The sequence below is a fragment of the Poecilia mexicana genome, unplaced genomic scaffold (assembly GCF_051168715.1).
Source record: "Poecilia mexicana isolate PSO_F unplaced genomic scaffold, ASM5116871v1 scaffold_3, whole genome shotgun sequence".
NCBI classification, from domain to species: Eukaryota; Metazoa; Chordata; class Actinopteri; order Cyprinodontiformes; family Poeciliidae; genus Poecilia; species Poecilia mexicana.
The window spans coordinates 36,425,413-36,450,955 of NW_028263372.1; the positions used below are offsets into that span (position 1 = coordinate 36,425,413).

Below are 25,543 nucleotides of genomic sequence, written 5' to 3' on the forward strand. Positions count from 1 at the left end.
ACACCAGTTGCGACACATGTGTTAGTGAGTCCGACAGTTATTAGTGTCCTCCGCTACAGGTGTTCTGACACATTGATTCCTGTTTCTGCTTCCGGTCCGGTTATTGTTGCATCAGCATCTCATTCAGACCTGTGGCCATGTCGAGCTCACCGGAGACAGGTGCAGTTTTTACCGCTTATTACCTGTTATTATAATCGATATTTCCTCAGATATGAAGCTGATAAGAAGCAGAGGCAGGTCGGTTTAATGTTTCAGGGGCTGTCAGGCTAAATTAACCTCTGTTAGCTCTGTTAGCAAGCAGCTCGGCTACATCAGCGGAACTCTGTTTAAGAAACGGTCATTGAAGACTCTTTATGTCAGTGTTTGTGTTCTGTAGAACAAAGAAATGAACAAAGGAAATATAATTTAACAATACCTGAATATTTTCAATTCGGCATAATTATTAAACTAAATAAAGTGTTTCTTAAAACCAAAATCTATAATGTTATTCCGACAGAATTCACTTAAGTGAATTGGGCAGCTGATTGGGAATTTAAACTGAGACTCATACATATGAATATGTTTTTATTAATTATGTCCTCAGTTTTCCTTTTCCGCTGCTCAGTTTTAATCTGCTTATGACATTAATCATGACATTAATAAAACATACCCTGTATGTCATATAAAAAGGTTTGTTTCATCCTTTAAAATATTAACGTCTTCTGCAATCTGCATGATTACTCAAACGTGTAAATTTTTTCCCCTCCATTTTCAGCTTCAGCATCCTTCATCTCCATGCATGGTTTCTCTTTCATTTTGTTCTGCTGTTGAATCCTCATCTTGTCCATTTCCTGTCTTGAATTTCTCTTTCCTGTTTTCTTTGTGAACGCATCATCTTTTTGTTTTATGAATTTTCTGATCATTTTAGATGTGATCGGCTCCTTTATTTGATTATGGTTCTGTTTAGTTTTTTTTAAAACACATCTTGTTAGGAATCAGCAGATGGTTTGCATCAGTTAAACCCAAGTTGACCTCTTAAACCGGTTTCCACTCAGCTCATATTTCAGGGTTTTAATTGTCATGGAAAGTATCACTAGAAGAGTGTCGTTCCCTCCTGAAGATGATTAGCCCCTTATTTTATACATTTTTTGCAGTAAATCTCTCTAAAATCCTGAGAAGCATTGATCAGGATGACTTTAGCTGCTTGCTGGACGGTTTTCTGTGAGGAAATGAGGATTTGATCAGAGGTTTTGCTCTGATTTTTTTCTCTCCAGAGGATGAGGACAGTTGCAGCTGCTTGGCTGCTAATGTCTGCCCTCTTGTTTCTGCAGCCTTTGAGTTTGGCTCCTTGCTGCAGATTAACGAGGAGGCCGCGCTGACGGCGGCCCTCAACGACTACCTGACCTCACGCAGCTACCTGGCGGGCTTCGGCCCCTCCCAGGCCGACCTGAGAGCCTTTAGGCTCCTCCCCTGCCCCCCCGCCCCGCAGCACATCCATGCTCTGCGCTGGTACAGACACATTTCCGCCCTGCAGCAGGACCTGAGCACAGACGGCAGCAGTGAGTAGACGGTTGATGTGACGCAGGTTTCTGGAGAGAAGCATGACCCCACAGTTCCTCTGGAGAGTTTCAGTTAGAGCTCCGGCCTGTGGGTGGCGCTGTGCGGCGCAGCGGCTTATCGCTGCTCAAACAGCTCAGGGTCAGGAACACCTGCAGCCCCAGAAACATCACAGCTGCTGCTTCTGTTTGTCCACTCACTGCATGTTGTCCTACCAGATCATCGGTCCTTTCTGGAAACTTTTCTTTCAGCTTTTTCTGCTTTTCCTCTTTACTCAGTTACAGCAGCTGCTGTAAAAATCTCTAAAAATAAATAAATCTTTAATGCATCAGCAGAATGTCTCAATGAAAAATTAGTATTGAGGAAAAATTCAAGGCATAACCAATCAGAAACAGATATTTTTACTTGATCAATGAGAGGAGGAATGAGTTACAGTCATCAGACTTCTGAAGGAAATGATCAGGCCTAAATAGACTTGCACAGATTTAAACACTTAGAACTGTTTGTCCCTTATCTTTACTAACTTTATAGCATATTATAAATGCTATAACGTTTCACTCCAACCGTCAACATGAACCAAACTATGATCTGGAAGTAAAAGGTCAAATGGACAAAAAGTGGAAAAAACAATAAGAATATAATTATAAATCAAAAATACTGTAATCAGTACTTACATGATTCTTAATATAATGAATGAAATGAGTATAAAAGCTGAATGTTAGACGAGTAAAACAAAGATAATGCAATGAGTAAAAATTGAGAATTCACCATGACAACCGTTACACAGCAGTTCCTGTCCCACCATCTCAAACGTAAACATGCTGAGTCCGATCAGCCCTGCTGGACCTCCTGCTGGGATGAAGCTGGTTCCACTGCTAAACACGGCGGAGGCTCTGTGATGCTGTGGGATCCGTGTTGGAGTCCACAGCATCAGAACGGGTCGTTCTGTGTCGGAATGCACCGATCGGCCGATACCGATCTGATAGAGAAAAAAAGCTGATTACTTAAAACGATTATTTTATTTAAACACAGACATAAATGAACTGAATTTTAAATTTATTTGGTAACTCTGCACCAGCTCACTGGAACACACCAGCAGCTCCACCAGTTTGGTCAAAGATGCAAAAACAACTTTAATCTGTTCAGACAGTCAGGAGAATAACAGCCAATATAAAATAAATAACAATAAAGAAACTGATCAACATAAACTACAACAAACCGTCTTCCATATGGTTCAGAAAATGCATTTAGAAATTCTAAATATAATGTAAGACAAACATGAAAGCGTAGAATTAGACTGAATAGATTGTCACCGATATCCGATCTAGATTTTTTTTTCGATATCTGGTCTGATGCAAATATATCAATATCTGGTCGGTTCATCTCTAGTTCTGTGTGACGTTCTGCTGATGCAACAAAAGATCAATTCATTTTTACAAAACCTCATGAATCTTCCTCAAAGTTTTCATTTTGCTGTCAAAACTTCCACCTTTTAGTTTTGCAGATATTACATCTAAAATGTGTTTAAACTGAATCAATAAAATCTTTTTAGATGTAAAATATTTGGATGAAACAGGATTCAACCTTTTTTTCATCATGTTTAAACATTTTTCACAAACATCTGAATGATTTCTGCTGTTTTAACGTCAGAAACCAGATTTACCCGAGTTACATTTCAGTAACTTTTGGGGGAGGATTTTGCTTCAAGTAAATAACTTCTGTTTGAGTAATTTTATTGTGAAGTAGCTCTGCTCTTGTTAGTTTTTGTTAAATTTCATATTCAAAGAAATTTATTTTGATTTTGTTTTTTGTAATTATGATATTCATCTGAATTATTTCATTTTGGTCTTTAAAATGCCAAACATTCCATATAACTTTATATTTTGGTCTGTCTTTTTAAATGTTAAATGATTGATGTTTTGATCAGTTACTCAGTTCTCGATTCACTTTTTTACTTTTTTACTCTTCAGTAATTTCTGGGACGGTTACTTTTTACTTTTACTTGGGTAAAAACAAGCTGAAGTTTTATTTGCGGATCATGTTCGTCTCCTCTGCCACGTCTGGTGTGAAAGTCACCAGTTTCTGGTTTTATTGCAGTGAAGGGGAAGAGGGTCCAGCCTCCATGGTCGCCACCGGCGGGAACACAAGTCCCTCAGCTGCGGCTCTACAACAGCCTGACCAGAACCAAGGTACGGCGTAGAACCGGTAACTCTGGGCTGCAGAACCCAGCAGCCGCTGCACCTTCAGGTGCTAAAACTTCGGCATGTTCACCTGACCTGGCAGAATATGGTCCATAAATCACTTCACATGTGTAAGAAACTAAAAAATAAGGAGCAGTGGCAGCGCTGGGGGGAAGCCAAGGGTGCCAAAGCCCCCTCTGGATAAGGAATGGGGCCCTCATAGCGGCTCCAAAAAAATGCTGTAGTACAGTACTGATCCAAACTGAAATATCAGAGTTACAGGAGTCTAATCTGGACGTAATGAACAGATGAAAACAGGTTCAAAATGGGAAAACATTCACCTGCCTACAGGTTAAAACTGCAGAATGTAACTTTAATACAGAAAAATCTGTTAAAACTGTCACCATGTTGTGACTATCTTCCCTGTTATTATTGCATCTGAAGAAATGCAAGAAAAACAATCAATCAGGGCCAGGAGGTGGTGCTTCATGCTGTCAATCATCCTTGTATAGTCACTGCTAAATGTGCTAAAGGCAGAGGAACAACTCACTGCTGCAGAAAAACCACCGTAATCTGATCTGATCTGCTAACAGGACAAACTGCAGCGTAGCAGAGAGGAAGAGGAGGATGAGACCGTGTATGCAAGGGTGATTGGCAGCACTAAGACCCGCCCCTTGTTCTGATTGGTTGTTTTTAGTTAGCACTGGGAGAAGGCAGAGGATCTCGCCTTTTTTTCACAGATCATCTATCTCATATTGTACTGTCATAACATGGTGACAGTTTTTTTTCTGTAAATAAAAGAATATATATATATATATATATATATATATATATATATATATATATATATATATATATATATATATATATATATATAAAAATTCCCTTCTCACCCTCCGCGGGTGGTCTCTTTCATCCTCTGAGCTCGGGTCCTCTACCAGAGGCCTGGGAGCTTGAGGGTTCTGCGCAGTATCTTGGCTGTGCCTAGAACTGCACATTTCTGGACTGAGATGTCTGATGTTGTTCCTGCTCGGTCATTCTCCACCACCTTTGGGGTGGAGAATGACCACCCCAAAATATACTGCTCAAAAAAATAAAGGGAACACTCAAATAACACATCCTAGATCTGAATGAATGAAATATTCTCATTGAATTCTTTGTTCTGTACAAAGTTGAATGTGCTGACAACAAAATCACACAAAAATCATCAATGGAAATCAAATTTATTAACCAATGGAGGCCTGGATTTGGAGCCACACACAAAATTAAAGTGAAATGTTCCCTTTATTTTTTGAGCAGTATATATATATTTTATAAAAGTTACACAACTAGAGCTTTAAAGGATCCATCAAGAAATTTAGAATTTCTCATTTATTTACAGGAATTACAACAAAAATATAGTGGCACAAGGATTTATATCTCACTTTCTCAAATAATCACAACCCAGGACTGGAGTGATTAATCGTGATGAATCACTTAATGAAATAATCTTCAGCTAATTTGGAAATTGATTAATCATTAACTATACAGTTTACATACTGTAAAAAAAAAAAGACCATTTGATGAAGAAACAACAAACTCGGAGCAATAATTAAGCCAGAATTATACAAAAAATATAAACATTTTACATTCAAGATTAAAAATTAAACAGGCAACACAGTAACATTTTAAATTAGTCTGTCTGCTGCTAAAGGCCATTAAGTCTAAAAGTCACCTGTGAAGCTGTGAAGTTTTGCTGTAGAAAAACCCCAAATAGAGCGGAAACGGGGCTGGTCCGATCGCTGAGCCCTGAGGAACCCCGCAGCCTCAGCCGGTTCTGTTTAATTGTCGTTCCAGGAGCCGTTTGTTCCCCAGAAGGGCAACAAGGTGACGTGGTACTGCTGCGGCCCCACCGTTTACGACGCCTCACACATGGGACACGCCAGGTAACCAGGTCAGAACCAGAAGCCCAGAACCAAGCCAGAACCGCTCCGACCTGACCAGCCACTCCGCCTCTGTTCCAGGTCCTACATCTCCTTCGACATCCTGCGGCGGATCCTGAGGGACTACTTCAAGTACGACGTCCTCTACTGCATGAACATCACAGACATCGACGACAAGGTGAGAATCCACCGGTTCCGGAAGGTTCTGAAGGTTTGAAACGGTCCGACATGCTGCAGGTAAACTGGAACGTCTCATTAGTAATCAAAACATATTCACCCAGTTTTTTACTGCCTTTAAAAATTGATTCTGATCAACAAAACTTTAATGTCAAAGTGAAAACTGAGATCTACAAAAATTATTTCCAAAATTCCACTTTTGAAATCTTGAAACTGATCAAATTAACTTTGATCAAATTAAACCTCAATGAGTTTTAATTTATCCTTTTGATTTGTGAAGCAAAAAATAGTTAAATTATTGTTTGTTTTTTTCTCAACAGCAAAGTGAAAAAACAATAATCACCCTGTAAAAATATGGTGATTTTCTGCACTTTTGCAGCTCAATAAGCTAAATTTAATGAGCAAATTAAATCTTTAAATGTTTCTGGACATTTTCTGGATTTTGCTCCTGAAATATTACTGAAGTCACTCAACCAACCAGAACCTCACATTATTTTTAACAAATGCATAATTATGAGTTTGATGCCATCTTTTTTTTTTTGCGGGTGTCTGCTAACAAACGAATGTAGCAGTTGGATGATGCAGGCATCTGGTTCTTCACGGTTTATTCTCCTCCTGGTTCAGATCATCAAACGGGCCCGGCAGAACTTCCTCCTGGAGCAGTACAGAGAGAAGCGGCCGCAGGCGGCTCAGGTCCTGCAGGATGTCCTGAACGCACGAGTGGTGAGTCACAGATCGGATACGGAGCGATGCGGCGGTCCAGATCGGATCAGGAACGCCGTGGTAGTCCAGTCCGGTCCGGTCCAGTCTGGTCGGGATCAGTTTCTTCCTCCATCTCCCTGCAGCCGTTCCGGGAGCAGCTGGCCTCCACCACGGACCCGGATAAGAAGCAGATGTTGGAGCGTCTGGACGCCGCCGTTGCCGCCGCTCTGCAGCCCCTGCAGGGGGCGATGGAGAGCAACACAGCAGCTGACGTGCTGCAGCCTCTGGCTGAGGTGAGACGGCCCGAAACGCTGCAGAACTCCTCGGCTTGCTGCTGCCACAGCTCCTCTGTAACAGTTTGTTTTAATTATTTTCCCAGGTTTTGCTGGAGAACTCGAAGGACTTGCTGTCCGACTGGCTGGACAGGCAGTTTGGAAGCGAAGTCACAGAGAACTCCATCTTCTCCGTCCTGCCGAAGTTCTGGGAGGGGGAGTTCCACAGAGACATGGAGGCCCTGAACGTAAGCCGCAGACTCCGCCCCCTCTGCCCGATCAGCTGGGCGAGAGCTTCATCTCTGACTCCACGCCCCTCAGGTTCTGCCTGCCGACGTTCTGACCCGAGTCAGTGAGTACGTGCCGGAGATTGTGGAGTTTGTGAGGAAAATCGTCTCCAATGGTTACGGGTGAGGACAGAACCATCTGAAAGGTTCTCCAGCAGCAGCTGCCTCTGATCCGTTCGGTTCTGGGATGTCTGCAGGTACGTGTCCAACGGGTCCGTCTACTTCGACACACAGAGGTTTGATACCAGTCCGCAGCATTCGTACGGCAAGCTGGTCCCAGAGGCGGTGGGAGACCAGAAGGCACTGCAGGAGGGAGAAGGTAAGGCGGAGAGCCTCACATGGAGCCGGCACCGGGAGGCGTCTCACCTGGAGCCGGCACCGGGAGGCGTCTCACCTGGAGCCGGCACCGGGAGGCGTCTCACCTGGAGCCGGCACCGGGAGTCGTCTCACCTGGAGCCGGCACCGGGAGGCGTCTCACCTGGAGCCGGAACGGGAAGCGTCTCACCTGGAGCCGGCACCGGGAGGCGTCTCACCTGGAGCCGGCACCGGGAGGCGTCTCACCTGGAGCCGGCACCGGGAGGCGTCTCACCTGGAGCCGGCACCGGGAGGCGTCTCACCTGGAGCCGGCACCGGGAGGCGTCTCACCTGGAGCCGGCACCGGGAGTCGTCTCACCTGGAGCCGGCACCAGGAGGCGATGCTACTTGGTGTGGCTAGTGCTAGGAGGCATTGAAACTTGCAGAACTGTTTGTTTATCCATCCGTTCATCTGTCTGTCCATTCCTTTGTCCCTCCATCCATCAGGATGTTTTTAAACTCTCATCCCTTCAGCTGCTCCCAGTTTCTGTTCAGACGTCGACCTCCTCACAGTGAATCTCTCTGTTCAGATTAAATCTCGTTTGTCTGTTTCTCTAATTTGGACAAGTAGCGGCCGAATTGTTTCTAATCTCATCTTCATCCTCGTCTTCGTCCTGGTCTTTATCCTCGTCTTCGTCCTGGTCTTCATCCTCGTCTTCGTCCTGGTCTTCTCTGCAGGCGATCTGAGCATCTCAGCAGACAGACTGAGTGAGAAGAAGTCCCAGAACGACTTTGCTCTGTGGAAAGCCTCGAAGCCCGGCGAGCCGTCCTGGGATTCTCCGTGGGGGAAGGTGAGCGGCTGCCGCCATTTTCCTCCTGATCCTCATGTTCCACGCTTTAATAACGGCGAGTCTGTGTCCTCCTGCGGCGGCGGTGGCGGCAGGGTCGGCCCGGGTGGCACATCGAGTGTTCGGCCATGGCCGGCTCCATCCTGGGAGAGTCCATGGACATCCATGGAGGAGGCTTCGACCTGCGCTTCCCCCATCATGACAACGAGCTGGCCCAGTCCGAGGTCACTTCCTGTTACTTCCTGTCACTTCCTGTCAGTTTCTTGCTCATGTTCTGCTTCCAAACAGCCAAATCTGACACCAGCTCCGCAGAAGGTCGGGTTCATAAATCGATTTTATCAATTTATCAAATTTTTGGTTCCTGAAGATTTAAATTTTGGAACATTTGGATTTTATTTTTTCACTTTTGTACTCATTGTGTTTCCATAAATCAGAGTGACGTCAGGGCGGCCATCTTGTTTTAGAGCATGTTTTACGGCTTCAAAATATAAGTCAGGCTACAATTTATATCTTTAATTACGAGAATTAATTTATAATCTCACAGGAATGCAGAATCAAAATAACACTAGAACAATTTCACAATACTGGGAGAATGAAGCAGTAATTTTATAAAAACTCCCAACAAAAAGTTTATCAAAGTTTGCATCTTTATTAAGCTAATATTATGACTATTGTAGCTAAACATAAATTCTCGTAGCCCCGCCCTGATACTCTGTCGTACCATTCACAGAAAAAAACATTTTCAGAAACTATCTTTTAAAAAAGAAGTTAGTTAATAGATGAAAATCAGGAATCAGATCCGTGTAGCAGTGTTTCAGGGACATGTGGATGGTTAAAAAGAAAGGAGGAGTCACTTTCTGCCAAAACAACTCAGAAATTTTGAGATTAATCTTAGATATTTTCAATTAAAAATCGTTGAAATTTCAGTTTGAAAAGTTAAATATTAACTTTTTCAACTCAGAAAATTTACAAAAGTGAATTTGTTTTTACTTTTGAAACTCAGAAAAGTCCCCGTCGTCTTTCCTAGGAAATTTTCTTTAAATTTTTTACCAGAATTGTTCTGATTGTTTTCTACCTACAGAGACCCTGATGCACCGAAATGAGACAAATCATTCAGATTAATCCGATCCCTGAGCAGGGCGGTTCTGATGGGCGGTTCTGTTTGGCCGTGTTTGAGCCCAGCTGTTTTTTCTTCAGGCGTTCTTCCAGAACGACTGTTGGGTCCGTTACTTCCTGCACACCGGCCACCTGACCATCGCTGGCTGCAAGATGTCCAAGTCTCTGAAAAACTTCATCACCATAAAGGACGCCCTGGCGAAGAACACAGGTGAGTGTGCCTGCGTTGCTAGGCAACCGTGTGCCCGCTGGCGCCCCCTGCTGACGTGAGCTGTTCCTCCCGCAGCGCGCCAGCTGCGCCTGGCCTTCCTCATGCATTCCTGGAAAGACACGCTGGACTACTCGGCCAACACCATGGAGTCGGCCGTCCAGTATGAGAAGTTCATGAACGTAGGTGTCGCCGTCGCTTCGGGCGACTCCCCGCCGCCTCGCCGGGTCTAAAGCTGCCGGTTCTCTTCCTGTCCTGCAGGAGTTCTTCCTGAACGTCAAAGACGTCCTGCGTGCGCCGAGCGATCTCACCGGACGCTTCGAGAAGTGGGAGGCAGAGGAGGCGGAGCTTAACAGCAGGTGAGGCATCAGAGGACAGGAAGCAGCTTCAGCCTCAACACACACACTCTGCTCCTACAGCACCTGTGTGTGTGTGTGTGTGTGTGTTCCAGTTTCTACGACAGGAAGTGGGCCGTTCACCTGGCGCTGTGTGACAACATGGACACGCGCAGCGCCATGGAGGAGATGAGGCTTCTGGTCGGCCTTAGCAACAGCTACATCGCCGGCAGGAAGAGCGCCAAGCTGAGGCCCAACCGCCTGCTGCTGGAGAGCATCGCCTCCTACCTGACCGCCATGTTGAAGGTGGTGGTGATGATGATGGAGGACGAAGACCTAACATAATTAATTAAAAACACAATAAATAAATTAGGTTATGAATAAATAACTTATTTGCTTAATATTTCTTATTTAATATGTCAATTAATTACATAAATAAATGAATTACTGAAATTATCAATATCCATTTAAATAACTGTAAAAAATGATTAAAAATACTTCATTTTTATGGGGTTTAATTTATTTATTTTATTCCACTGACTTATTTAAATCCATAAACAAAATGTTAATAAAAAATCTAAAAGATGTTCAGAAACCGAAAAACAGTTTCCAGACATAAATACTAAAATCATTTTTGTTCTTGGATTTTTTTCTACTTTTATTCCTTCATCTTTCATGTTTCTCTTCTCTTACAGTAAATTACATCGTAACATTTTTCGTATTTATAATTTGCTGATTTAAAAGCTGTTTGTGGATCTAGACTAATGGGAATTTTCTGGCTCTCCTCCAGATATTCGGAGCCATCGAAGGATCCGATCCCATCGGTTTTCCAGTCGGAGGACAAGCTGTGGATGTGAGTAAACGGCTGATCTGTTGGGAGAACCCACCCGGAAAAAACCGATGCAGTGACCCGGTTCTGGTCCGATCTTTGCAGCTGGAGAGCACGGTGATGCCCTACCTGGCGGTTCTGTCCGACTTCAGGGAGGACGTCCGGAAAATCGCCCGGGAGCAGAAAGGTGAGGCCCAAACCCGACGTTCCCGATCCCGTCCCGTCTTCCAGAACTGACTGTGTTCTCCCGACCCGTCCAGTGACGGCGCTGCTGCGGCTCTGCGACGCCGTCCGGGACGACACGCTGCCGGAGCTGGGCGTCCGGCTGGAGGACCACGAAGGTGACGCAGCTTTTTAAAACGGGTCCAACAGGAAGTCTGCAGCGGCTCGGGTCAAACTGAGAATCTGTTTCAGGTCAGCCCACCGTGGTGAAGCTGGTGGACAAGGAGACGTTACTGAGGGAGAGAGAGGAGAAGAAGAAGGTCAGGCAAATAAACTCTATGTAACCTTTGTAAAAGTTTTTACATGTCGTCTGTGTCTCGTGTTTATGAGACAGATAACCTGCACTGCAAAAACAAAATCTTACCAAGTCATTTGGTCCAAACTACTGCAAATATCTTAGTTTTGTCTTATTTCTAGTGTACTAACTTATAAACAGAGCTGAGCAGAAACCTCAAGTAAGAGGAGAATCACTTTCCATTTTTACTAAAGTAGAGAATCCATCCAAAACATTAAGAGTAAAAAGTCTCTAGTGCTGACCGACGGATCAAATTATCAGTCATTTAATATTTAAGATGATTGATATGAAGTTAAATAGAAACTTTATATCAATCATTATGTAACATTAAGTAGAATTTGTTAATTTATACAAATTACAAAAACTAACAATCAGGCCAAAGGAAATGTTTCTAAATCCGTTTCTTTCAATAAAAAACTTATAACAAGGTTATTTTTCATTCACTGGGTAGAAAATCCAGAAATTATACTTAATCAGGAGATTAAGTATAATCTCCTGATTAATTTCATTTCAGTAATTTCATAATGAAATTACTGAAGTGAAAGTAAAAAGTGCAGCGTAGTAAAAAATGCTCCTAAAAGTACATTAAAAAATACTCAAGTAAATGTAACTAGTTACTACCTGGTTCTGCTAATAAGTAACTTGTTTTAATAAGTCCTTCAGATTGATGAAGGGTTCCTGATCCACAGGCAGACGGTTTGTTAGAATGAATTTATCTGCCAAACTAACGGCCTCAGCATTCATGGCCGACTGATCATGACCGATAATTATCAGGTTATTGGTTATTCTGATGATCATAAAAAAATCACATTCTGTAGATTCTTCATTTAAGCCTTTTATGCAATATTAGAAATACATTAAAAGATGCAAATGGGTTGTGCTGTGGTGGTGCAGGGGTTCAGCACAACCCACATATGGAGGCCTCAGGCCTCAACGCAGCTGTCACAGGTTCGATTCCTGGCCCTGCCAACCTTTGCTGCATGTCTTCCCCCGTCTCTCGTTACCCACCTTCCTGTCAATTAACTATCAAATAAAGGCCAAAAAAATAAAAGTGTATTAAAAGATGCAAACGAACTAACAATTAACTTTTTTAAAATTAGAAAATAGCCATTTTATGACTAAAAGTCACTAACAACAACAAAATGTTTAGTTTTGGTTTAGTTTCTGCTCTGACTGTGATGTTTGTTCAGGAACTTTCCAGTTTTCAGCCTGTATGCTCCAGCTAACGATTAATCAGTAACTAAATCAGTTGATTATTAATGTGACGATCGCTCCAGACCTGAAGCAGAGTAAAAATGAAAGAGTGAATCAGTTCTTCACTGAATAATACAGTTTGAACTGATGATGATTTTGAAACTTTTCCTTCGTTCCCAGATGGAGGAGGAGAAGAAGCGGAAGAAGGAGGAAGCTGCCAGGAAGAAGCAGGAGCAGGAGGTCCGTCAGACATTTTGAATCGGTTGGATTCACCGTCTCGTTCGCCCAATAATCACTTTGCTCTCTCTCTTTCAGATGGCGAAACTCGCCAAGATGAAAGTCCCTCCGTGTGAGATGTTTCGCTCAGAAACGGACAAATATTCCAGGTTTGACGAGACGGTAAGTGGAACATTCACACTCCTTCCAAACGAAGCCAAAAAGGTTTTGGTTCATTTGAAGATGTTTTGAGTGTTTGTTCTGAAAACCCGGCATCTGTCCCGTTTCCCTCCCCTCAGGGTTTTCCCACTCATGACGCTGAAGGAAAGGAGCTGAGCAAAGGCCAAGCCAAGAAGCTGCGGAAGCTGTTCGAGGCTCAGGAAAAGCTCCACAGCGAGTATCTGCAGATGAACGGGAACTGAGAGTCCACTTCCCTCTGACGCAGCTTCAGCAGGGACTCGGAAAACAGCGAACTCGGTTTTATTCTCCTCTGATCAGATCCAGAAAGGTGTGGAAGAAGGGACGTTTTCTCCATCAGCAGAACCCGGCTGCCACTGCCGCTTCGTTTCCAGACTGGGATCAAACTCATGAACTTCATCTGTGACGGTTTCCATCATGCATTCCTATCAGCCGTTCATTCATTCATTCATTCATCCGTTTGTAAACGGATTCAAACAAACTGCAACGCCGAGTTTCCAACAGACGAGGAAACTGGAGTCAGGAAAACCTGGGAAGCTGAACCCAAACCCTCTTCACATCTAACCAGACTGGTGGAAAAATTTCATTTGTGCTGCTTTTGCTTTGAACATATTAATAAAAGTTTAAAGGTCAAAAGGTCAACCAGCCCCCCCATATTCCTCAAATCAAACTAAATTGGTGCCAATGTTATGTTTGTGCGGCTATCATTCAAAATATATTAATAAATGTTTCCAGAGGTCATCAGAGGTCAACCAGGGGTCGCTCCAAAACTAAACAAATTTGGTGTCAGTCAAATCCGTTTCTTTTTGCTGCTTTGTCGTAATTATTTTTAGTTTTTGCCACTATGGTTTTAAAGATATAAATAAATGTTTCCAGAGGTCATCAGAGGTCAGCCAGCTCCTCCACCTTCCTCAAACCTAATAATTGGTGTCAAACATTTGTATTATATTTTTATTAATATATTTAAAATGATTAAAGTGCCTATTGTTAGCTGGGGATGGGCACCAGCAGTCCTCCCGACCCCACAAGGGACAAGGGAGTAAAGAAAATGGATGGATGGATTAAAATGATAGCAGCACAAATGTTTGACAACAATAGATTTGGGTAATGTGGGCGGGGCTGGTTGACCTTTTGACCTCTGTCAGTGATATCTTTAAGCAGCATAAATGTAGTGGAGCTGATTGACAGCAGGTTCCACTGATTTGAGGAAAATGGGGGGTTTGAACATTCATGACTTCTGGAAACATTTATTAATATATTTGAAAAGATAGCAGCACAAACGTTTGACACTAATTTGATTAGATTTGAAAAAGGCGGAGGAGGAAAACTCACTCAGGATTTGTTGTCAGAAAAGCTTCCAAGTTTTCATGTTGGTTCTGGAAAAACGTTCCCAGGATAAAAGCGTCCTGTTGGGAATAAGATGGATAATAACGGCTTTCCACATGTCCAGGCCCGTTTTTCCCCAGTCCTTGTCCCGGTGTTGTGTCTGTGAAAACGGACTGAGTTTGTATTTGTTGTGGTCCTGCCGATAAATCCCAGGATGTTCCGATCGCAGGATCCTGGGAACATCAGCAGATCTGACAGGAAGAGCCAGGCTTTTTTAATCAACCATCCATCCATTACTGCTTGTATTTTTCTACTGATTTATTAGAAACTCGTGGTTCTGTGAAGGTGCAGCTGCAGGTTGTGAAGAAGATGCTCTAATAAAACCAATCAGACGTAGGTGGTGTCTTTATTTCAGACAATACAGACTCATTCAGATCAGAAGCATCATTCAGAAACTCCTCAAGAATAATTTATTTTCATGTATCCAACAGATGAGGAATAATCCGAGTCGGATGTAATTTGCTCCACATGCAGGTCGCTGACAATCCGAGACACATCTGGGAACCAAAAAATATTGTTTTGAGATAACTATGAAACTTTAAACTTTAAATAAAGTTGTACTAAATAGACATTTTGATTTTTTTTTTAACTAAAATTGCAAAAAATGTAATTTTGTAGTATTTCTGAATATAAATCAGGTTCTGCCTCTTTCCCTGGTTAAAACAAAACAGCAGCACATGATGTTCTGATGTTTCAAATGATCTAGATTTTTATGAATTTTTTCTGCTTCATTTCAGAGTTCATTAAATTTACGTTCAAATGCAGACTAAAAAAATTATACGTTGTGTTGCACCTTAAAAATCCCCCATTTTAGGAACATAGTTTAGTCTACATCTTCATTTTTAAAAAGATTAAATTTGAACCCTTTTATCTTCACCAAATTGCCTTTTTAAGTTTTTATGTATTCATGCACATTTAACTGTTTAACCCAGAAACTACAATTTATGTTTGAGTGAGAGCTCTTGTTTACACACACCAGCTTTGTTGCTTTGCACTGTTCTAGTTTATGTACATTAGCAACTGAAAGTACAGGTTTCACAGGCTTTTTGTTGTGAAAAACAGATTTTAACATGATTATTACTTTGTGATAATGTGATATATTTTTTACAATTTCTTTATATATATACATATTGAAGTTCTGTTGATCTTCAGTAGTAGATTTCGCTACTAGTGTTAAGTATTTCTGCTGTTTACCTATCTGATTTCGACTTCTTATTCTTAGCCAATCAGCGGCCTCCTAGCCTCAGCTGCAGCCAATGAGCGGCCTCTTAGCCTAAGCCATAGCCAATCAGATTCCCCGCAGCGCTATTTGAACGTCCTGCATGAATCGTGTTCTGTAGTTTCAGCTGCTGTGGATCTTCTCCGGTTCTGATTCTAGTTTTCAGGATTTTTTCTCGACATGTCCGCTGTGGGGCTTCGAGCTGCGGTGAGTTAACATGTCTTCGTCTGTCTCCGTGTCTCTGTCCTCGTTGTCCAACGTGTCTCGGTTTGTTGCAGCCGCTGCAGGCCGCAGATGAGCCTCTGAAGAAGGGGAAAATCTCCGCAGTGGCTCCGAGGAGAGCTGCTCTCGTGGAGATCACCAACAACACCGGAGCTTTGGCCGACACCAAGGTAACACTCCGGGACCAGAACCCGCTGGTTCTGGGTCCGAACCGGCTTAAATGTTGGGTCTTTGAATCGTGTGTCGTTATGGAAACCTAATTGAATTCGTCAGGTAATAGAGGTCAACGTCCCAAAGCCTAATAAACCGATGTTTTGGCCTTTGACTTGTAGGTGACCCGGATATAGACCTAATAAATGTTTGCTCTGTTGGTTTTTAAACCACGAGCTCTTAAAAATAAGTTTTATTACAAACGTGACGTTTGTAGAAGTTTTCTTAATGCATTTAGATGGGCTGGGAGAAGAAATGTTTCCTACGTCGTTTTGTTTTATCGGATTATTTCTGTGAGCAATCTGGGACATAAACGATTAAAATCATTCTTATGTTTCTTTCTGCTGTCATATTTAAGCTAACCGATCAAGGAAAATCTTCACCTAATTGAGAACAGGTGAATGCGTTTGACTTATTGGAATAAAATGAAAATTAAAGAAGTTTTGATTGGGGAGATTGTTCAATTTGGTGAGGGCGGGAAAACGCATCAAAAGTTCACCTCCAAAATGCTAAAAGTGGCGCAATATATTTATTTTCTGTGCTTTGCATCAAAGTCCTCAACTGTCCATGGATCCAGGAAAGTCAACCGGTTCTGGCTGTAGATGGAGTCATATCCCGATCTTTGTCATTTCTAGTTTTATGTTGAGGCATCTTGAAATGGCAAATTTGTTGTTCTAGAATCAGCTTTATTGGCAAAGATTGTGGTAGAAATGAGGAATTTCGGTTTAAATCTGTTTTTCAGAGGACGGGAGCAACCAAGAAGTCCTCCAAGCCGTCCTGCTCCCAGAAACCCAGCCGGCTCCCGGAGGCCGAGGCCCGGATCCCGGAGTCGCTCCCGGCTCTTCCAGAGGATCCGTCCCTGGAGGTGGAGCGGGAACTGTGCCGGGCTTTCTCCGAGACGCTGCTGCCGGTGCCGGACGTGGATGAGCAGGACGCCGCGGAGCCGCAGCTCTGCTCTCACTACGTCAAGGACATCTACGCCTACCTGCGGAGTCTGGAGGTAACTTCCTTCCTCCTGCTCTGACCTCTGACCCGGAATGCGACTCTTGCTTTCTGAAGTGTCTGCGGAGGCGCTCCTCTGTTTTATACGTTACATCATTTATACACAAACAGCTGTTGAATGTAGAAAATTCTGACTAGAAGTCATTTTGGGTTTTTTTGGCGCCCATTATGCTGCATATAGCGCACAGCCACATTTTGCGCCACTGGCTCTGACCTCTGACCCAGTGACGCACAGGGAGTTGAATAGCCAAATTGAAAATCCAGTACAGGAATTTCTCTTTACTTTTGGCCTTAATTGATTGAAGCTTTAATAAATTCTGTAAAATTTAACGATGGCAAGAAAAATAAGATTTGATAAATAAAAATTGATACCTTTAAATGAAAAATCATATTTTTTAATGAAACCTGTCCTTCTCCATGAATATGTTTAAAACATTGACAGAAAAATCTTTTCACTTAGTTTTTAAAAATCCTGCAGCTTAATTGGAGATGAAAAACCTGGACCGGTTTTCCTGTAAACATTCTTCTGTTTTAAAAGCATAGAAGAAGAGCACCTGTTGTGCCTATGTGGCTCAGCACTGCCCCTATCAGTGAGGCATTGTACTTTCTGCCTCATGTTTATGGCCGGAGACTAAATATGTCACTAACATTCATTAAATATATTGCTGTGGAACGCCAATATTTGTAGAAAATGTATAATTAAACATGTATGTTGGTGTTCTGAAGAGCAGCAATGGGCATGCTCCAACTGCATGCATGCGCATAAAACACACATATATATATATATATATATATATATATATATATATATATATATATATATATATATATATATATATATATATATATATATATATATATATATATATATATATATATATATAAATTTTTAACCCTAAAAATGTTGCTCAACATTAAAAAAAACAAACTTAAAAATCCAGTGGAAATTTTTTCACTATGTACCCGTTTTCTCACCAAACTGCTATGACCTCTGACCCCTGGCATGTCTCCAGGTGCAGCAGGCCATCCGGGCCGACTACCTGAAGGGGTCGGAGGTCACATCAGCCATGAGGGCGATCCTGGTGGACTGGTTGATCCAGGTCCACTCCCGCTTCCAGCTGCTGCAGGAGACGCTGTACCTCACCGTGGCCGTTCTGGACCGCTTCCTGCAGGTGAGCCGGACCGGCACTAGAACCTCCTCCCGCCTCCAGGTCTGACCCTCTGCTGCTGCCGCAGGTCCAGCCGGTGTCCCGCAGGAAGCTGCAGCTGGTGGGTGTGGCCGCCATGCTGGTGGCCTGTAAGTACGAGGAGATGTTCTGCCCGGAGGTGGGAGACTTCGCCTACATCACGGATGACGCCTTCAGCAAGGCCCAGATCCTGGAGATGGAGCAGCTGGTGCTGAGGAGGCTCGGCTTCCAGCTGGGGCGCCCGCTGCCGCTGCACTTCCTGCGCCGAGCCTCCAAGGTGGCAAACGTAAGTCTGGAGCTGCAGGGGATTCTGGGAAAACTCCTGATCGGTCCATCGCTTCCAGACTTCATGTAGCGGCGCTCCGTTAAACTGACAGCTGAGTATCAGCAGCCTGTCGCCATAACGATGTCTCTGGGTGACAAACTGTCCCAGAAATTATTGGTTTTTCTTTTTGGAGACCATTTTCAGCTCATAATGCTAGAACACCCTCTCAGATAAAACTTAATTTCTTAGGATTTAACTTTTTTAAAGCATTTTAGATCAAACTTAAGCTCTCTAACCAAATTTTGCTTGAAAAATGATTAATCCTTTTGTCTTGAATAGAGAAAAAGGCAGGCAGAAGTTAAAACTAACTACATCATACTGCGGCTCAATTTTTTTGCAGCATTTATTTTCAAAATGGTGACTTTTCAACAATGTTGAACAGAGAGCATCTCTAACAATTATTCAGAATTATTTTTTTTTCTCCCAACCATTTATTGTGACAGGCTTATGCTGTGTTGCATTTTAGGCAATAACTTTATTATTTTGAAGGAATTGAATTGATGTTCTACACCTTTTGTCTGTTGGATTTTTGTTTTTAAATCGATTCCTAAGCTAACTGTTAATTGCGTTTTAAAGATCACTGATCGGTCAGAAAACTCCCACCGATCGTTTAGCCTGGATCCAAAGCTCTCCAGGCTTCCTTCCTGGAAATGGACTGGATCAGGAGTTCTCCAGGGTTCTGATCCAGACTGGATCAGTGGTTCTGACTGTCTCTGTGTCTCAGACCGACGTAGAGAAGCACACTCTGGCCAAGTACCTGATGGAGCTGACCCTCCTGGACTACCAGATGGTCCACCTGCGGCCCTCTGAGGTCGCCGCCGCCTCCCTGTGTCTGTCCCAGCTGCTGGTGGACGGCCTGCCCTGGGTGAGTCGCCCTACCTGTCCCTCCGTCTGTCAGCTTCACTTATTCCAGCTGGAAACTAGAGATCAGGATGACCTCTGACCTCAGAGCCACATAAAGCTGGTTCCAAAGTGGACCTTCTACCAGCTGCAGAACATTTCCAGGATCAGAGAAACTCATCCAGGTGTTTCTCTTTAGTGGCTTTGATTCCTGCAGCAGCGTCTTGACAGATCAAAGGTCCGGAACGCTGCTGCTGGAGTTCTGACTAGAACCAGGAGGATAGAGCCGCCGCCCGGTTTGACGGTCCTTGACTGAGAGAAGAGACTTTAAACTACTGCTGGTAGTTTATAAATCACTGAACGGATTAAAGATCTGCTGTTGTACCAACCCTCCAGACCTCAGGTTCTGGTTCTGCTCTTCGTCCAGAACAAATTTCCAGGAAACTGCAAAACGGCTGAAGTGCTGAGTTAAAGCTAAAACCCAGCTGGTTAGAGTTGTCTTGGGACCATAGTAAATGGGACAAAATGTTTGTTCCCGTTTTCTAGACTAATGAACGTTAATTTTCCTCAGTCGCCCACGCAGCAGCACTACTCCACCTACGACGAGGCCCACCTGCAGCCAATCATGCAGCAGCTGGCAAAGAACGTGGTGCTGGTGAACGAGGGGAGGACCAAGTTCCAGGTGAGTTGAAGACGTGTAGCTGTCCCCTGGCTGGAGGGACAGTCTCTGTCTGTCCCCTGGCTGGAGGGACAGTGTCTCTCTGTCTGTCCCCTGGCTGGAGGGACAGTGTCTCTCTCTCTCTCTCTCTGTCTGTCCCCTGGCTGGAGGGACAGTGTCTCTCTCTCTCTCACCCTGCAGGCGGTGAGGAAGAAGTACTCCAGCAGCAAACTGATGAAGATCAGCCTCCTTCCTCAGCTGAACTCCTCCATCATCCAGAAGCTAGCGGCTCCTCTGCTAAAGGAGTCCTGAGACCCGGAACGTCTTCCTGGACTTTAACTTTTTGCACTTTAGTTTTGGATTTGTTCTCTTGCTGTGGAGCTTTTTTATTAAAATGTTTTTATAAACTTTCATCAAAATGTTGTACTTAGGGATCTTGTTGTGCTTTAAACTGTATTGTGAACATGAGCTGCAGAAGTTTGTCTGCAAGCAACTTCTGTGGAAACAAACTCTAAGACTTATTTTATTTTTAAATCAAGAAGTTGGGTTTAATTTTTGTTAAACTGAAATAAAATTTTAAAAACTGAGTCTGTTTTCTGTATTTGCAAGGCCGTTTATTTTAATTTGACACCATTTATGCACAAGACTAGAGTTAATTAAGTGACTAATTCAATAGTTGTATTAAAATGTAAACTTAAAACTTGGTTTCTGGGATTGTTGTGATCTTTAATGTTGGCACCAAAAAAGAAAAGCAACATTTTAAATTGGTTTAAACAAACTGTTCTTGACAGACAAAATGTTGACTTTCTATTTTTGTTTTACAGCTAGCATTTGGTTTTTTCCTTCAGTTTTTCTCTAATCTACTTTTTTTTATTTCCTGAAAGAAATTTGGTATTAAAATCATTCTAAATACAAGTTCAGTAGTTATTGCATGTTGCCTTTTTCCACATCCTGGTTTGTTTTCCAACATTTCTCATTTTACTTTCAAACCCTGCTTATCTTTAAGGCAAATGCAAACAATTTTATGCTTTAACTTGGTAAATCTGACCCGTTAACAGGACCCAGCCACTCGGTAGGTCAGGTAATGAATAATCAGACCACAAGCGTCTCCATCCAGAAGTGAACTGAGAAACGCCACATGTGATGAAGCAAATTTCTCAGCATTTTCCGGATTTCATTCTATTAAGTTTTTTATATAAAGTCATTTACATGCACCTGAATCATGTTTCTAACGAATATTACATGTGACCAATAAAGACATAAGTTTATTACTAAAATAGTATTTATTTTCTGTGTAGAGCTGACAGGCTCCAGTCGTGCTGGTTGTCGGGTCTTGGTTCTGGCTCAGTTGAATCGGACTCGGCGCATGGAGCCCACGGTGCTGTTCTGGCTGCCCCAGTCGTTGAAGTTGTGGTAGTCCCGTTTCTCCAGGACGTAGTGCTGCCCCCTGTAGTTGGGCTCCTGGTACACCACCCAGCTGTGACAGCAGAACGGGTCGGTCAGGTCCAGAACACCCTGAGGTTCTTTCTTTACGTGATTCTGGTTCTTTCCAGCTTTCCTGGGAACCCCATTCAAATGTATGTTTTCACCTTATGTATTCATTAATAATTATTTCGTTTTAGGCTAAATATTTTGCTGGTTAACTAAATATTAGCTTCAGACAAAAATATTTAGCTTACTAGCTAAAGATTTAGCTTGCTCAGTTTGAGGCTAAATATTTAGCTGGCTAAATACGGATGTTTAGTAAGTTAACATTCCATTAGCTCGCCAAATATGTTCTTCATTAATATTAAATTTAAAATGTAATTAATTTTTTAGCTGGCTAAATATTTAGTTAGCCACCCAAATATTTAGCTGGCTAACTAAATATTAAGCTTCAAGCTAAGTATTTAACCCTACCCTATGAACAACATTTCTGTATTCATCTTCGCTTTGGAGTAACTACTTTGACAAACATTGACCTACTTTTACTTGAATGCAAGACTTCAGCCCAAATAAAGAAATAATCAACCCCAACCTTTCTTATAGCGCAATCATGCTAAACCTTTTTAGATTTTGTATCTGCAACAATTTAAAATATTCCTTTAGTTTATTTTTGAGCAGATAAAATAAAAATGGCACAAACATTTTGTAAGTACGGTAAAGGATGTGTGATGCTGTGGGGTCTTAGAATGCAGGACTTTATGAACTTTTTGGGAAAATCACAACATTTTAAATAAAATCTGGTGATCTCCGACAGGAATCATCATCTGGTCTTTCTGGAGGATTGAACCTCCTGAAGAGAGAGAGCCCAGATCTCTGGACCCAAAGGTGAAAGTTATCACAGCTTCTTATTAAACCAAGCCTTTCTTGACGTAAAACCCGAACTGGACCTGTCAGGACGTTGCACTTACGCTCCTCCCAGGATGCGGATAGACGCCACTCTGTTGAGGTTGTAGCGGCTCAGCAGGTTGGGAATGTCATCCTGGATCTCCATCTTCTTCCCGGAGAAACCGGCTCGCTCGAACAGCTGCGCCCTGGGAGGATTGTTGTCCTGAGGACCAGAGACGCAGCGGATCAGTGAGGAAGCCGACACATTTAGAAATCAGGTAAAACGATGTTTTAGAGGCTCACCTGCTTAACGGAGCGGACCGAGGAGACGTGGTCCACCTGGGCGCACCAGCGGTCGTAGCAGTTGTACTCCCCGCGGTCGGACATGTCCCACAGGTACTGACGGCCCCGGTAGTTCTCCTGCTCGAACCCGACCCATCTGCCAGACACGCCACAGAGAAGAAGAAGAAGATGATGAGTTCCTCAGAGAGGAACTCATCATCCTTCTAGAGAGGAACTTCTCTAGAAGAAAAGAAGTTCCTCTCTTCTTCTAGAGACCGATATTTTAAGACAGTAGTTCCTAAACTTTCTCACATCCCCTTTGAAAACTCAGACAAAGCTACAAAATCTATAAAGAAACAGAATTTCATTCTTACTTACGCTAGCTTGAGGAGCTGTTTTCACTGGCAGCCAATCAGGAAGACGATCATGGCAAATAACGTTTGCCATGACATTAGCATTTTTAACAATAAAGGCTATTTTACTTATTAAATAGCCTTTATTGTAGGGCAATAAAGGCTATTTTTGTCTTCAAGAAGTTATCTTAACTTACCATATATTTTATAAAAAATGATTGAAATACAGATTACATTTATTAAAAACAATTCAATTTATGATTTAAAATTTTATTGGGTTTCCTTTTTTCCTATTTTTTTCTCATCTTTCTCTGTTAGCGCCCCCTAGCGGCCCTCCCTTTGAAAAACACTGTTTTCGGAGACAGTACCGGTTCTGGTCAGTAATTCTTGTTGGCGTTAACCTTTGTGAAGTTCCCACAGTGTTCTCAACGTTTCAGTTTCTGCCTGAAAAGGCGAACTTACGCTCCGCTGTCCACCTGGACGGAGTTACATCTCTCTGGGAAGTTCTTGTCGCTGATCCTGGGACAGTCGGAGTTCAGGTCCAGTCGTCTGCCAGCGAAGTTTCGCTGCTCGAAAAGGGTCACCTGGGCGCAGAGAACAAGGTCAAACAGTGGCACTCAGGTTTCATTCAGCAGTTCCAAAGAGTTCTGGATCAGCGGTTCTGCAAACTTTTGGATCTTTTTCAGCTTCTCTTTAACTATCAGCTGGTTTTTCATTGCAAAGTTTGTTGGAAGTATCTCAACCAGTTCAGAATATTCCTCTGAAAATGTCCCGAGCTGAACAGAAAGACAAGATCCACAGAAAACTCTCCAGAACCTCCAAGACTTTAGGAAATTCTGTCTGAAAATGTAAAGAAATGATTTTAAAACAACCAGGAGTTTCTGTAATCTGCTTAAACTCCTGGGTCCAAATGGGTGAATCAAATAACCAAAGTTCTTCTACTAAGAGGCAGGCTTAATCTATTCTGCAAACGTTAAAACTAAAATGACCAATTTTTTCCAATTATTTAGAAACGTTTCTGTTCTGTTGTTCGGACTCTAAATGTTCTGGTTCTTCTGTCACAGGTTGGGTTCTAGATGCTGGACAGGAATAATCTGATCAAATAATCCGAAATTATCTAGTCAGGAGGTCGAGTTGCTCCAGTTTCTAACCTTGTAAACTATCAAAATGAAGTGATGAGGAGAAACACGATACATTTATTAAAGCTATCAACAGAAGGCAGAAAAATGAAAACAGGTGATGCAACTTTAACAAATTAGATAAACTTGTTAGAAGTAATCAAATTAAGCTGTCATGTTAAACAAATGTAGATAAATGAAGTTTAACTTTTCAGATTTTTTAAGGTGGCGCTGCTTCTCGGCTGGACTCACCCTCCCAGTGGACCCGTAGAAGGCACGTTGGAGCACAGACCCCAGTTTGCTGCAGACAAACAAACCCAAACCGTTTTATTCAGAAAACAGACCAATATTCAACTCTCTTCATGTTCTGGAGCCTAACTGGACTCTAAAACCGTCTTTAGCTCATGGTGTTTTTCTCCTCATCCTCAGTCTGGGTGGTTTGGTGGAACTGTTGGCGGCCCCGCGGCGGGCCCCGGCCCTCGGGACGTACCTGGTTTGTTGGGTCAATCCTGGGACCTTAGTGAAGATGTTCATGTCAGCTCTGCGAGGCAGCCGGAAACCGCCTTAAATATGGCGCGTTGATGCAGCGCAGAGCTACCAGAAGGCTCAGGTTGCTCCTGATGCGGCCGCCGGGGCCCGTGGGGCCATTCATATGCTAAACACACACTCCTGATGCCCCCGAGTCACAGAATGAATGAAACAGAAGCACAACGAGCGCGGAGTGCAGCGCCAACAGTTTGGGTTTGAACATTTCAGCATTTTCTCTGAAACAAAGCAGAGAAGGGCCTTGATGGCGGCGGGGCCCGCTGCTCCTGGAGCCTGGATTATTCACAGGAAGCCTGGAGAACGCCGCAGGACGTCCTGACTGCACCGACCCCAGGTCAGCCTGTGTCTGACGGAGTCATCATCACATCTAATCACTTAACGTTCATCAACAGTTGGTTTATTTTTCTCCTAAAATCATTTTATTAATATAATACATTCAAAAATAAAAGATCAAAATGAGTAATTTTTGGTACACAGGAAGAAAATATTCCCTCCAGGTGGGACATTTCAATAAATGCCACATCTGCGCCCCCTGCTGGCAGAGATTTGTGCCTGCAGTGTCCTGTTGACCATATATGGACAAACCTTCACATTTACCTCTAAGTCCTTATTTATTAAGATACTGTAAAGAGTTAATATGCGTCAGTATTTTCATTAAAACAGTGAAACTCGTATGTTATGACAATTATTACACACAGTGAAGTATTTTGATGCGTTGTGTCTATAACATACCAAACATTGATATTTTTGCGCTAATGCATAATTGTAAGTTTATTGCAGTTTTCCGCAAAAAAATGTCAAAACTGTTAAGTGATGCTAACTCTCACCTGCAGGTGGCAGTATTTCTTTTAGGTAGATAAGCCTGACATGACGTCATGTTATAACAATTGACTGACTGTACTACTAGGAGAAGAAAAGGAAAGCATGTTAACATTGTAGCGCAGCTAGCTTCTGCTGGAAGTGAGTAAAACAGCAACTTAAAATTCATTTCAAACATTTTTTGATTGCAAAAATCACAAAAACAGACTCAAAGTCCTGGAGGGAGAGATTTTTG

General features: G+C 42.8%; 3 protein-coding genes across 4 annotated transcripts; 2 read left to right on the forward strand and 1 right to left on the reverse strand.

Annotated features, from left to right (window-relative positions):
• The first annotated feature begins 90 nt into the window (after positions 1 to 90).
• On the forward strand, positions 91 to 14,786 carry cars1 (cysteinyl-tRNA synthetase 1). Of its 2 annotated transcripts, XM_088004539.1 has the most exons (23): positions 91 to 159; positions 1,311 to 1,538; positions 3,634 to 3,725; positions 5,553 to 5,641; positions 5,720 to 5,816; positions 6,440 to 6,538; positions 6,661 to 6,810; positions 6,897 to 7,037; positions 7,111 to 7,199; positions 7,274 to 7,395; positions 8,109 to 8,221; positions 8,314 to 8,442; positions 9,416 to 9,545; positions 9,621 to 9,724; positions 9,804 to 9,901; positions 9,994 to 10,183; positions 10,668 to 10,730; positions 10,812 to 10,893; positions 10,967 to 11,047; positions 11,121 to 11,188; positions 12,598 to 12,657; positions 12,733 to 12,816; positions 12,933 to 14,786. In XM_088004539.1, exons 1-23 carry the CDS (start codon positions 138 to 140, stop codon positions 13,053 to 13,055), a joined length of 2,454 nt encoding a protein of 817 aa, XP_087860665.1. In that variant the 5' UTR covers positions 91 to 137; the 3' UTR covers positions 13,056 to 14,786. The 2 variants fall into 2 exon arrangements, with proteins under 2 accessions (XP_087860665.1, XP_087860667.1); XM_088004541.1 differs by lacking the exon at positions 1,311 to 1,538 and having other exon boundaries at positions 93 to 159.
• A 712-nt stretch (positions 14,787 to 15,498) lies between these two features.
• Positions 15,499 to 20,467, forward strand: ccnb2 (cyclin B2). Its single transcript, XM_014967996.2, has 8 exons — positions 15,499 to 15,643; positions 15,715 to 15,828; positions 16,611 to 16,868; positions 17,884 to 18,042; positions 18,107 to 18,343; positions 19,107 to 19,247; positions 19,794 to 19,904; positions 20,082 to 20,467. The coding sequence occupies exons 1-8, from the start codon at positions 15,617 to 15,619 to the stop codon at positions 20,190 to 20,192; spliced, it is 1,158 nt and encodes a 385-aa protein (XP_014823482.2). The 5' UTR covers positions 15,499 to 15,616; the 3' UTR covers positions 20,193 to 20,467.
• A 677-nt stretch (positions 20,468 to 21,144) lies between these two features.
• crybgx (crystallin beta gamma X) lies at positions 21,145 to 24,565 on the reverse strand. The gene is made up of 6 exons (XM_014967999.2): positions 24,434 to 24,565; positions 24,196 to 24,244; positions 23,288 to 23,409; positions 22,494 to 22,629; positions 22,274 to 22,413; positions 21,145 to 21,357 (listed from the first exon to the last, which is right to left on the reverse strand). Exons 1-6 carry the CDS (start codon positions 24,475 to 24,477, stop codon positions 21,225 to 21,227), a joined length of 624 nt encoding a protein of 207 aa, XP_014823485.1. The 5' UTR covers positions 24,478 to 24,565; the 3' UTR covers positions 21,145 to 21,224.
• Between the last annotated feature and the right edge of the window lie 978 nt (positions 24,566 to 25,543).

Excerpts from the sequence above, each read along its gene's own strand:
- cars1 (XM_088004539.1), top strand. The coding sequence starts at position 138 with ATGTCGAGCTCACCGGAGACAG. Across the intron at positions 6,539-6,660 it reads ATGTCCTGAACGCACGAGTG|CCGTTCCGGGAGCAGCTGGC; the intron begins GTGAGTCACAGA and ends ATCTCCCTGCAG. Across the intron at positions 8,222-8,313 it reads GGGATTCTCCGTGGGGGAAG|GGTCGGCCCGGGTGGCACAT; the intron begins GTGAGCGGCTGC and ends CGGTGGCGGCAG.
- ccnb2 (XM_014967996.2), top strand. The coding sequence starts at position 15,617 with ATGTCCGCTGTGGGGCTTCGAGCTGCG. Across the intron at positions 16,869-17,883 it reads CCTACCTGCGGAGTCTGGAG|GTGCAGCAGGCCATCCGGGC; the intron begins GTAACTTCCTTC and ends GCATGTCTCCAG. Across the intron at positions 19,248-19,793 it reads TGGTGGACGGCCTGCCCTGG|TCGCCCACGCAGCAGCACTA; the intron begins GTGAGTCGCCCT and ends AATTTTCCTCAG.
- crybgx (XM_014967999.2), bottom strand. The coding sequence starts at position 24,477 with ATGAACATCTTCACTAAGGTCCCAGGATTGACCCAACAAACCAG. Across the intron at positions 24,245-24,433 it reads GGATTGACCCAACAAACCAG|CAAACTGGGGTCTGTGCTCC; the intron begins GTACGTCCCGAG and ends GTTTGTCTGCAG. Across the intron at positions 21,358-22,273 it reads ATCCGCATCCTGGGAGGAGC|CTGGGTGGTGTACCAGGAGC; the intron begins GTAAGTGCAACG and ends CTGCTGTCACAG.